The sequence below is a fragment of the Phascolarctos cinereus genome, unplaced genomic scaffold (assembly GCF_003287225.1).
Source record: "Phascolarctos cinereus isolate Bilbo 61053 unplaced genomic scaffold, phaCin_HiC Scaffold_5;HRSCAF=322, whole genome shotgun sequence".
NCBI lineage: Eukaryota > Metazoa > Chordata > Mammalia > Diprotodontia > Phascolarctidae > Phascolarctos > Phascolarctos cinereus.
In genome coordinates this window covers 242,225,217-242,237,515 of record NW_027555958.1, presented here as the reverse complement: position 1 = coordinate 242,237,515, position 12,299 = coordinate 242,225,217, and the positions used below count along the sequence as shown (strand labels likewise).

Here is a 12,299-nt window from a genome sequence, read left to right as displayed (position 1 = left end):
CCCCCTAACTTGCTGTTGCTCCCTAGAACAAAGCCTCTAGGTCTGAGATTGTGTTTACCCAAGATCTTCCTTGAGGTGGCAATATTAGTTTAAATGTACATAGCACATTATGGTTCCTACATTCTTTGATGGGTAATGTTAAGAGGACCAGACTGAGAATCAAGGAGACCAGGATTCAGATTCTAGCTCTGTAACCAGAGTCATCAGCTTTTCCTTCTCTCCCCCTACCCCATGTGCAGTCAGTCACCAAGTCCTGGCAGCTCTTTCCTCCACATCTCTTGAATCCGAATATTTCATAAATTCAGGTCGTCATCGCCTCTCACCTGGAATGTTGTAACACTCTCCTAATTGGTCTCCCTGCTTATGACTCCGGCCTACCTTTACAGTTCAGCTAGCTATTCTCTGAACACTCCATCTGCCATCTCCATGTATTTATAGAAGTGGTTCTCCATGCCTGAAATGCAGTGCTTCCTCAGCTCTACCTCTCAGGCATCACCTCTTCCATGAAGCCTTCCTTATTTTAGGATTATCTATATACATGTATTTCCTCAGTAGAAGATAAGCCTCTTAAAAGCAAAGACTATTGTTTTTATTTCTCACCTTTGCTGTTAGCATAATGCTTTGGACTTAATAGATGCTTAATAAATGTTTGTTGAAATTGAAACTGACTGTGAACAATTCATAGTCTTTTTCTGAGCCTCAGTTTCGTTTGTACCATTAAGGGGGTTGGATTAAATCATCTCCCTGGTCCCTTAGAGCTCTTAGCTTCTGTGATTCACTTGGTCTTTACAATCCTGAGAAGTAAGTGACATAAGTAGTATAACCTCTTATTAAAGTTATAGGAACTGAGGTTTAAGGAGGCAGGATGCCGAAGGTCACATAGCTAGTAAACACCTGGTACCTGGGTCTTCTCAATCCCAATCCAATGCTTTTTTGAGTAAACCAAGCTGTCTTTGGTAATATAGGTGCACTATCCTGGCCTGCAGGGTTCTCCCTTAAAAGAGTGAGGGCTTACATGTGAGATGCAGCCCCACATCCATGTTTTTTTTCTACCTGTCCAAGCCTTTGAAATAGCTCTCAGATCTCCCACTAGCAGCAAAAGACTCTTAGTCATCCTAACAAATTGCAATATGACTGGTTGCATATGTTGCATCTTTAGCCTCACTTGTGATTCTTTTTGTTCCTTAACTCTTCTGTGGCCAGAAGACTAGCTTTTTAGCTGTGGGTCTGACAAACCTAGGGAGAGAGACAAATATTGCTTTCTCACCAGAGTGGTGCCATGGAGTAGACCCCTACTGAGCCTAGAAACAGTTCTAATTTCTCTATTTTCCAACCAAATTAGATTGCTTGGTGTGCCCTCTCCTGCCTATGTACTACATCTGTGCAGGCTGTCTCTCGTTCCTGATTCATATTTCCTTCCCCATTTCCTTCCCCCATCTCCTTCAAGAATCATTTCAGGTGCTGCCTCTGCTATCAATCTTTCCCTTGTCTCCCTGCAGTTGAATTGCTGTATTCATCCTCAGATTTTCCTAAAGTACGTTGGCACTTCTTTTACCCCTTTCACATTCTACTTTTGTTATACTTATTTTGTACATAATCTCTATGAGATTGAAAGCTCCCTAAAAGCAAGAACTGTGCTCTTTTCCATCATTGTATCTTTAGTACTAATAGATGTTTCTTGAGTTGAATTGAAGCCACACCCTTTGCCAGACACCATTTCTGGATAGGCTTCTTTGGGATTTCTGATGGGGATGTGACTTCTGGAGCTGAGTTATTTATAAATTTATTTATAAATCACTGTATGAGTTGTTTTATCATTTTGATTTTTGGTTTTATTGTTTTGATTCTTACCTTAGGGATACCCAGGCTTCACCTGGGTTGGAATGTGAAATCAGTTCTCTCGTGTTGCTGCAAATACTGTTCTCTAAAGTGTCATTCAAATCTAATGGCCTTTTTTCTCTTTTGTTTTTCTCTTTTTACATTTCAGATTGAAAAGATCATGAGTTCAATCGGGGAAGGCATAGACTTTTCTCAAGAACAGCAGAAGATCTCAGGTACCATTTTAAATGTGGCCAGATGACGTAGTTGGATAGAGCATTATGCCAGTAGGACCAGGGCCCTTCGTACAGGGTTGCTACGTTTATGAGACAGCATATCATGGAAAGAGCACTGGATTGGGGTTCAGATCCATGTTCTGCTTCTGTGAGAACTTGCACACTAAACCTTCCCAAACCTCAGGTTCTTCCTCTTTCTTCCCTACAAGACATGCAGCTAAATTTATTATAAAATAAATAACTGCGTTGGCATGGCTAACTGAACAGCCCTTCCCTCTGTGCAGTATTAACCTTTCCTGATGATGAATTACTTTCTCATCTAAGCTTAGATTTTTAATACAAAAGATTAAAAGCAGCACAACTGATTATTTTATCCTAGTACAATCACTGCCACCAGCTTTGAGAATTTAGAGTCTAGTGTTGTTATTATATGTTCCCCAAATGGCCAACATTATATGAGGGATTGTGTACTTTACATAATAGATGTGTTCTTAAACACACACACACACACACACACACACACTGAATTTTGGTCAATCAAATCCTTTTCAAATGTACTATAATAAACAAGCTGGCTATTAGTCATTTCATTCATAAATTTGGATTTTGATATAAATTTGGTAAAAGTTGGCATATACCTATGTAATAATCACAAAAACATTCTTCCTTTAGTGAACCTGGTATTATTATTAGCTCATTGTAAGACTAAGGACTTTATTGGGCAAATGTTAATCTTCTATTATTAGTTAGACATCAAAATAAAATGAAAGGCTGTGTAATAGAGTAAAAGGTACAGTGAATTCAGTCAGGAGACCGGTGGATGCCAGCTTTGACCCTTAGTGTAATCCACTTGATTTCCCTGAGCCTCAGTTTTCTTATCTATAAAATTGAGATAATGTTATAAGCACTGCCCTATCTACCTCACAGGATAATTGTGAAACAAGTGCTTTGCAAACTGTCAGAGCCCTAGAGAAGTGAGGTTTTGATAGCATTAACTTCTGGACTGACAAAAATGTGATAGAACCTCCTTCCTTAAGATGTCTCAAAAAGAGGCAGCACATATAATGATTAGCATAGTGACTAAAGGGTGGGGGTGTATTGCCTCCAGCTCTCTGGGGGGAAAAGAAGCCTAGATAATCAACAAAATGATAAATCAAGCCCTGATTTGCCAGTTTCTAGGGATAAATGCTTACACTGAAAACTTAACGGTTGGCTCTTGTAAGCTGATCTGAGTTGGCTCTGGCACATCCCAGTAGACTTGGATTCAAAGCTGACCACAGATATCTATTAGGTATGCGATCCTGAGCAAATTACTTAACCTCTCCAGCCTCAGTTTCTTCATCTGTTAAGTGGGGCTGATATTACCTTTTAGTACTTACTACATAGGTTTATTATGAGTATTAAACAATGACCATAAATAATAATGACCATAAAGCACTTAGCAAATCTCAAAGTGATATGTAAATGTCAGTTACTTTTACATATATCATTTTCAAAATTGACTTTAATACCCTTTACCCCAATTTATGATGATACTTGAGTATATGTACTGACTCTTGTGTCTGTTTGGACTTGTAATTTTATTGGTGTAGGAAACTCCCAGGGAAAAACCCCTCTATCAGTGCAGAGCAGCAGCTGCTGTGCTGTGCAGCTTAAAGTTATAATGAGGTTCCTGGAGCCCCCAAAGGTACAGTGACTTGCTCAAGGTCACAAAGTATGTGTCAGAGGCAGGACCTGAGTCCAGGTGTTCCTAGCTCCAAAGCTAGTTCGATCTGCTATGCCACACTATGCCAGACTAATACTGAACTTCCATGACTATCAATCAGTTAGGCAATAAACATTTTGTCCTCTTTGTTATTCTTTTTGCCCAGACATGATTTCTTCAGTGTAGGGAATTCCTTATAGGGGCTGCTCCTGCCAGAGAGATCAGCTCCTGCTTTGCAACTTGTGTGCTTGGAAAGTTGCTTTTGGCACCAAAAGAGGAAGGGACTCGCCCAGGGCCGATGTTTTAGAGTTGTGTGCTCTTACCCGAGTTATAATGACAATGAGCCACACTATACCGCACCCTTTTTATTATTATTATTATTTCTAAACATTAGAAGCAAAGTCTTCTTCCCTGTGACTCTATTTATTTGCATTACATAAGAGACTGTTTATCCCTTGAATTGTTTTCCTGGGTTGGTAGAATTATATTTGTATTTTTTTAATTACCAAATCGGAAGAGTTGTTACAGGTATTTGGAAAAATACATTAGTAACCCTCTAATTGTGCAGGGCATATGTGCTCACAAATTGTCCCCCTACAATCTGTTTGGACACTAGGGAAGCCTGCAACTAAGAGGAGTTGGGTAGTGGCCTTGTTTATAGCAGAGACAGGTTCTCCAGTAGTTAATGTGAATTCCTGACTCCATTAAAAGGAATTGAAACCCCTCTTATTGAAAGTGGTGAATTGAGTGGAGGTAAGTCAGGGTGTTGACCACTGATTGACTTTTATACTAATGCCAAATCCTGCACATGCTATTGTGGGGGCTTGGCAGAGAGTCTGATTGATGACATAATTAATATGGTATCATAACACCATAGGGAAGAGAGAATTGTGCTTTGCTCCAATAAAAGCAAAAATTGCCTTTGTAAATAAAGGGTTCACTAAAATAGAATAGACCTCTCAAAGGAGAAAGACTACTGTTCTGTGGGGTTTATTCAAATCCAAGAAGGCCTGGAGTGGCAACTTCTGTGTTTGTGGCTTTATTTCTCTATTTGCTTCCTTCCCTCTATTATTTTTCAGATTTAGATTCTGGAGTTTTACTATTGACCTCCCCCTATAAGGCAGCAATGCCTTCCAGTTGTCTTGCAGAGAGATTAGGAATGATGTCACTGAATTTTGGGTTTGGAAACCCAACCCGTACAGGAATCCTTTCTACTGTATACCCAACCAGGAGCCATCCAGCTTCCACCTGAACATGTGTGGTGATTGGGAATCTATCATCCCACAAGGCAGGAGTTGTATCTACTTCTTCTATTTTATTTTATCTACCTCTTTCTATTCTTCCTACCTTTGCTTTCTAGGTCCAAGCAAAAGAAGTCTAATTCCTTTATTACTAAGAATACCCATCAGATACCTGAAGATAGCTTTGATATCCCTAAACCTCATCTTTCTTGGACTAAACATTTCCCATTTCCTTTAACCAGTCCATAAATGGCATGGTCCTTTAGTCCTTTCCCTGTTCCAGCATCTATGTTCCAGTTTTTCTGAGAGGTCATTCCTTCTTTTTTGGCCAAGCCCTAACTATTAGTAGGTGACATTTCCTTGATCAGATTGCTCCTTTCCTGGGCTAACACTGAAGCCTCAGCCACAGCTATTTTTTACTCCCCCCACCATTTTTCAGAAGAGGTAAACATGCATGTCCCTAGTCCCTAATCTGAGGATATCTCAAAGCAAAACTTTACTTTTCAGAGTAATTTTTTGTGTACTTCATTAAGCAGGAAGTTAGGCAGTACCTCCTGAACCCTTTTCCAGAGACATCATGACTAGAGAATGATTCTCTGATGGTAGTGCCTTCTTTATTACTCTAATACTTCCTTTCTTCCCACACTGAGTCTATAGGATTCTGCATTGAGAATTGACTACTTTATAGATAAGTCTAATAGAGAAAACACGTTTCATTTGAGTACATTTTAGTTGATTTGTTGCCTCTTTTCTTCTGTACTTTTAACCTTTCCACACTGGAAAAGTGGTATTGAGGAAAATGGCTGCCGTAGCATACATACATTGAGGTCTCTCAGGCCGCTGTTGTCCTGCTGCTGTTAGGGTGTGGAGGATGTGTGCTGGCTGTAATTGATAGTACCAGGAGTCAGCTCTCTTCAGGGCCAGGGAAACAAAGACCCTCGCCTCGGGCAAAAGCAGAAAGGTTTTTATGATGGGGTGAGTGGTGGCAGGGATTCAGCTTAATACTAGCTTTTTGAAGAGTTGAAAAAGAAAGATTTGAGACCTTCATGATGTCCGACAAAGGAGAGGACTCATCGGCAGGCTGCCTTTGGCTAATCAATTTGAATCTTGATGTTACATCATGACTATTGCCAGCATCAGATATGCTGAAGGCTAAGCCCATCCCTTTTGTCTGAGGCAGCAGCATTTTCTTTATCACATTTCTTTAGGCTATGGGGCACTCAGGTTGCCAGGATCGAGAACTCATTATTAGTAGAGTTTCCCTCACATTTATTTCCTCACTTTTTTATTTATTACCCCCTCCATCTTTATTAGAAATCCTGCCTGGGCCCCCAGATCTCCAGAAGAGCAGTGAATTTAATTTGTCTCACTGGTGTAGCCATAGGACAGTTGTTTTTAAACCAAATATCCATGCCATTCAAGGAGAAAGAAAATCACTTTTTCAAGTTTTCATCAGGCCTGGCCCATTCTCTGAGAGCTGTTTTATGGCATTTTCTCTTTTGGATCTTTCATTTTATTCCTAGATTTTCTTCCTGCATTTGAAATTCTGTATTTAGCAATTAGTTCACTATCTACAGTTTTCTCTCCTACAGATTACTTCTAAAACATTCAAGAGTTTGTGATGGTACAGTGCTATGAAGTTGATTTGTAAAAATAAGTAATATAGCCCATCTCATCTCAGGTGCACATAGGATTTATTCCATGCTCCCTTTTGGCCTTTGCCAGGCCCATCTCTTTCCAGTTTTGAATGGTTTGGTAACCTCTCTCATGTCTTTTTCTGAATTTGTTTGATATTCCCATATGGATAACACTTATTGTGATTTCTTGGTTTTACTGTCTTTTTATCACTCTCTGTGGCCTGTGGTTCTAAACAACAAAAGATACATACATTCCTTGAGTGGAGGGAATATTTATCTATGTGGTAATTTACTCAGAGGAAAGGATACCACTTTTTTTTAACCTCTCCCCACTGCTTACCCCTTCCCTTGTCTCATAAGGCTGTTCTCCTGCCTGTCCCAGGAAACTGTTGGCAGAAGCTGCAGGCATCTTCTTTATTCCTCCTAACAGTTCATTTTGGAATAATCATCATCCTTTGGCTTTTCATCCTTCAGAGGTAGCAAACTTGCAGCCTTTTAGTTTTCACCTTCCTCTGTCGTCCATCCCAGAACAGATAGGAAAAATCTGTCATTGCAATTTGATGACTGTGATGTGCCTTTCTCCTCTCCTTTCTTGGCAGTTGCAGCTTTTGCTCTGAAGCTGATCCCTGCTGTATTTTACTGAGCTAGGAAGGGGAGGAGGAAAGGGAGGGGGAAGGGAAGGGGAGGGACAAGCCACTCCAGAGTGAGAAAGGACCAGGGAGCCAGCAGCAGGCAGCCTGGAGCTCAGAGCTCTTAAACAAAGCCTTCTACTGCGGCTTTCAACAAGGACACCCATTTTGCTGGATAAAGGACCACAGCTGTGAAGCTGTGTAATTACAGAGAAGAAATGAATCAGCAGCCGGGAAGGAAGACTCCAGGAGCATCCAAGATTCTGCTGCCTAGCGTCCCGGATCTCTGCTTTCCCCAGTGAGGAACTAGGCACACCCCTGAGCTCCGCATCTTCCATCGCTGCAGTGTGCATCAGAGAGATCACCTAGATCACGAGAGCTCCCTGGCCACGGTCTGTTCAGCAGGAGACAGATGAGGAGAGGGCAGAAGCTGGTTGTGAAGGTTTTAGTCTCCAGGCTTTGCTGGCTCATCAAGCAAGTTGACAGTGTCCTGACTGGGGGTAGAAAGTGGCCTGAAGTGGCCGGAATGGCTCTTGACATCCTGAGAGTTCATCGGAGGTGATGATGATTTTGTAGTTGGCTCCTTTTCCTCTTCGATTTCTTCTTTTCCATTTCTATTGACACCTGCCTTTGGAAGCCAGGTGTACTAAACGGGCTAAGAAGCAGGTCGATGTCTGTACATTTGCCACCACAGATCCTTCAAGGACTACCAGGAAAGTGTGAACTTTTTTCTCCCTTGTTCTATTTACTTCTCCAGTTGTAGAAGAAGAGAGTAGCAAGTGACTGTCTTCTCTTGTCAGCTCATTTCCATAGGCGAAAGGACAACATCTGGGAGCACTATGTGTAGGCACCCCAAGGGGAAAGTTGGTCTTGTTTATTTCTAAGCCAAAAAGATCAGCTACCAGCCGTCAGTAGACTTGAGCTACCACCTACCAACAGACAACCAATCTCTTCTTTTCCCTTTCTTTCCCTTCCCTTAATTGGATTGTTTTTAGGAAAGAACCAAATCTACCTCCTTACTCTTGAGTTCCCTTTCTGTCTGCTTGGGGTCAGTCATAGAATCAGCTGTACTTAGAGGAAGAAAATGAAGCGGTGCAAAGTCCATGCCCTAGATAGTACCTGGCAATACAGATAGGGAGATTGTGTGGACAGTGCTGCCTTCTCTTGACTCCTTGTGAGATGTTCCATTAACCAGAATCTAGATGTTGAATCGTATTCTCACCCCAATTAGCTGAGCACCCAGTTGGGATGGTGCGCTGCAGGGAAAGTTAGTTGTTCCACGCCTGAGCCAGGATCTATGAGCCCCAGCCTTTTGCTGTGTTATGCTAAATAACAGGAAGAGGTGGTGGCCATGGTTTGCTTATTTCGAGACTGCTGGGGGAAAAAAAGTAAAATTATTTTTTGCTCCCACTGCCTTTTCTTTGTGCTGCTTGACTTGCATGTGCTGGGCTTCCCACAAATAGCCGATCACTAGCCTGGCTGCTGCTGCTTCCTCTCTGAGCCCTGGCTGTGTATCTGTGTCCTTCCGCTGCATGAAGATGTCTTTTCTCTCGTGACTGATTTGTGCTGCAGGGTCACAGGACTTGTCCCTGGCCCACAGGACAGGGTGGTGCTTCAGAAGTGGTGTGGATAAGGGGACTTGGCTTATGAGCTAATAGCAGCTTCTCTCTCACCTTGAGCTCCTGCAGGGACTGACTGTCTGGAATGCCTCGGGCCAAATGCCGGCCCCTCCCTGATGAGACAAAGAGTTGACAGACTTGAGCCACCACTTGGGGGATGGATTTCCCCCCTAATGTGTTTGCAGGAAAGCCCAGAGATCAGTGCATGTGTCACTGTAGTCCCAGCCACAGTTCTGGTTTTTAGGGGTTGGCTGCAACATCCCTTTAAGAGGGATAGTGTGTATAAAGCCACAGAAGCTCTGGCCCCATGGTCTGTGTACAGAAGAGGAGTTGTGGGTCTGATGTTCTGTTGCACCCTTGTACGTAGTTTGGCTGCTTGATAGTAATGACCATGATGTGGCAATGCCATCTGTCTTCCTCTGAGTGCCGCTGCTACCGCCTTAATGGTTTTTCCCTGTTCAAGCGTCTGCCGATTCCTCTCTCGTCAGGTTCACGGATGTTGGAGCAGAGTGTCGGGGAGTGGCTGGAATCAGTTGGTTTGCAGCAATACGAAAGCAAGTTGCTTCTGAATGGCTTTGATGATGTGCGCTTCCTGGTGAGTCCTCTCCTCTGCGGGCGTTCTTTAAGGATGAGAATTCTACTTGAAGGAAACATTCCTCCCTATCCCCCAGTTCCTTCCTCTGCCCTTTCTATCTAAAGTCTTTGCTTTTTGGCAAAAGAAATAGGCACATAGCAGGTACCTAATAAATGCTTATTGACTGACTTTTCAAAAAATAGTAAGTAGAATCACATTCCAGGCACATCAAACTGAAATCTTAGACATCTGGAAATCAACCTCCATAAATGAATGTCTCAACTGTGTGTCATCTCTCCATGCTCTTTGTCCCCATCCCCTTATTCCAGAAGCAGTAGACTCAGCCTCATTGGACTGTCTGCCAGTTTCTTCTCAAGAGGACATTCCTAATCATTATTTTGGCCCTGGCTTCCAATGTTGAGCCCCAGGTCATTATGGTGGACTTCAACTGCTCGCAGTTAGCTTGCCCCAAGTCAGTATCAGAAGTTCTGACGCTGATTGGAAAGGGGGGAAGGAACGAGCACTCTACCTGCAAAAACTCCTCCAAACTCTGCCTTGTCTAAGTTGGGTGTATCATTCTCGCTGAGACGGGGTAGGATTGTTTAACTCCTTATTTCACCTGGGACAGTCAGACATCTGCTACGTGCCAGGTCTACTTTGCTGGTACTCATAAAGTCACATATGGAAGAGGTAGTTCTAATAATTAGCAATAATGCAGTGCTCCCTTTCATTTCTGTACCAAAAGACTTGGATGATGTTCTAAAACTCCCCCCATGGAGCCGCAGGCAGATATAAAAAGAAGCATTACACAAAGTGCCCAAAGGTTTGTCATCTACAGTTTTGAGACATGGAAACTGACACTCAGTATGAGAAAGTGCTTTGTCTAAGGTCACATGGTAAATTTTTTTATTATTATAGTACCCACTTGTGCAAACCCTCTCTTTCTCTGTCTCTCTCTCTGTCTCTCTCTCTCTGTCTCTTGCTGTCTTATTCTCTCAAAGCATGTTCAGTTAGGATACTATTAAAGGGCATAGAAGCTCTAGACACAGGTGTGTCCCTAGAGTGGCCCTTTACCTCACCCTAACTTTAGAGCGGGTTGTTGTGCATTCATTTTGGTTGTGTTTGACTCTTCATGACCCCATTTGGGGTTTTCTTAGCAGAGATACTGGAGTGGTTTGCCATTTCCTTCTCCAGTGGATTAAAGCAATCAGAGGTTAAGTGACTTGCCCAGAGTCACATAGCTAGTTAAGTGTCTGAGGCCACATTTGAACTCAGGTGTTCCTGACTCCAGGCCCAGTGCTCTATCTACTGAGCCATCTAGATGCTTTCTAGACAATCAGAGGTTAAGTGACTTGCCTAAGGTCACACAGCTAGTAAGTGTCTGAGGCCAGATTTGAACTCAAGTCTTCCCAATTTCAGTGAAAGTTGAGAGGCAGCTAGTGGCATAGTGGAGAGAGCATTGAATCTCAGGTCAGGAAGACTTGAGTTCATATCTAGCTTCAGACACTTCCTACTAGCTGTGTGACCCTGGGCAAGTCACTTAACCTTCATCTTCCTTAGTTTTTTCAGCTGCAAAATGGAGACAATAATAGCACCTACCTCCTGGGTTATTGTGGGAATAAGATGAGATAATATTTTTTAAAGCATTTAACACAATGCCAGTGGATGCATAGACATGCTGATTGATTCTCTTATTCTTCCTTCCTTAGACTAGAATCTAGGTCTCCAGACTTTCATTTTTCTTTCTACTAGATGTCAGTAGAAACAATGAGCTTCAGGGTTAGTCTCTCTAACTGCTTGTGCTAATTAAGAGGTAAAAATCGATTCTTCAGTCTCAACCTATGGGGGCAAAATCCCTTGCATTCAGTAGGACATGGAGTTTTCATGCTGTGTTCTTCTGCACTAGAGGAACCCCAAGAAGATTCCTGAGATACTATACTTCTGTAACCACAACCAAATTGCTGCTACTCTTGGGATCATATGGCAGATATTTTTTTCTTGGGTGCTAGAATTATTCATGAATAGAGCGCAAGGTCTACATTACTAATAGTACCAACCTCCTGTTAATAATGCCACCTTGTTGTTTATATATTGATTTATAATTTTTCAGAGTTCTTTCTTATACATTATTATTAGCTAAGGTATGAGGTGAGTCTCCAAAAGCCTTTTGGAACCTTTCCCACTTCTTCCTGTTATGCTGGTCCCCAGACTTCCAGAAATCTTTGAGAATGTAGTCATGTACATAGTCTTATATCATTGCCCAAAGCTATCCAGCTTCTGCTTATGAGGTACCTGGGAACAGTGCTCAGAGTTGGGCTTCACAACCATTGTGTTCTTGTAAATTTCAATCTGGAAACCAGATTGAAATGACTAGGAATGAGTGCATCTGCTGTCATTCCTGTCCCCCTGGGCAGCTTCCAGTGAGCTGACCCAATACTTCCTAGAGGGTCCCATAAGACCCACCTAGTTTAAATGATCAAACCCAAGATTTTGCTTTTAGGGCAAGCGGGGGTACATGAGATCAAACTTTTGTTTTCAGGGTCAGCTCTGGGTAGAGTTGGAAGCTAAGTATCCAGGACTTTATTTTAAACTTCCAAAATTTTTTTTAAATTTATTTTTAACATACTTTAAACATTTTTGAATTCCAAATTCCCTCCCTCCAGTCCCCCACTTATTGAGAAGGAAAACTATATGATAGCCATTTAACATGTGAAGTCATTTAAAACATATTGCAATATTAGCCATTTTTCTCCCCCCCCCAAAAAAATTGGAAAAAAATGCTTCAATCTATACTCAAGACTTCATCAGTTCTTTGTCAGAAGGTAGATAACATTTTTATC

At 42.0% G+C, this 12,299-nt stretch overlaps 1 protein-coding gene across 1 annotated transcript in view; it reads left to right on the top strand.

Annotated features, from left to right (window-relative positions):
- The window catches only part of ANKS1A (ankyrin repeat and sterile alpha motif domain containing 1A), a 244,726-nt gene that overhangs the window by 203,506 nt on the left and 28,921 nt on the right, over nucleotides 1–12,299 (top strand). Inside the window, 2 exon segments of the mRNA XM_078155409.1 lie at nucleotides 1,988–2,054; nucleotides 9,374–9,480. Of these exon segments, the coding sequence (XP_078011535.1) occupies nucleotides 1,988–2,054; nucleotides 9,374–9,480 (174 nt within the window).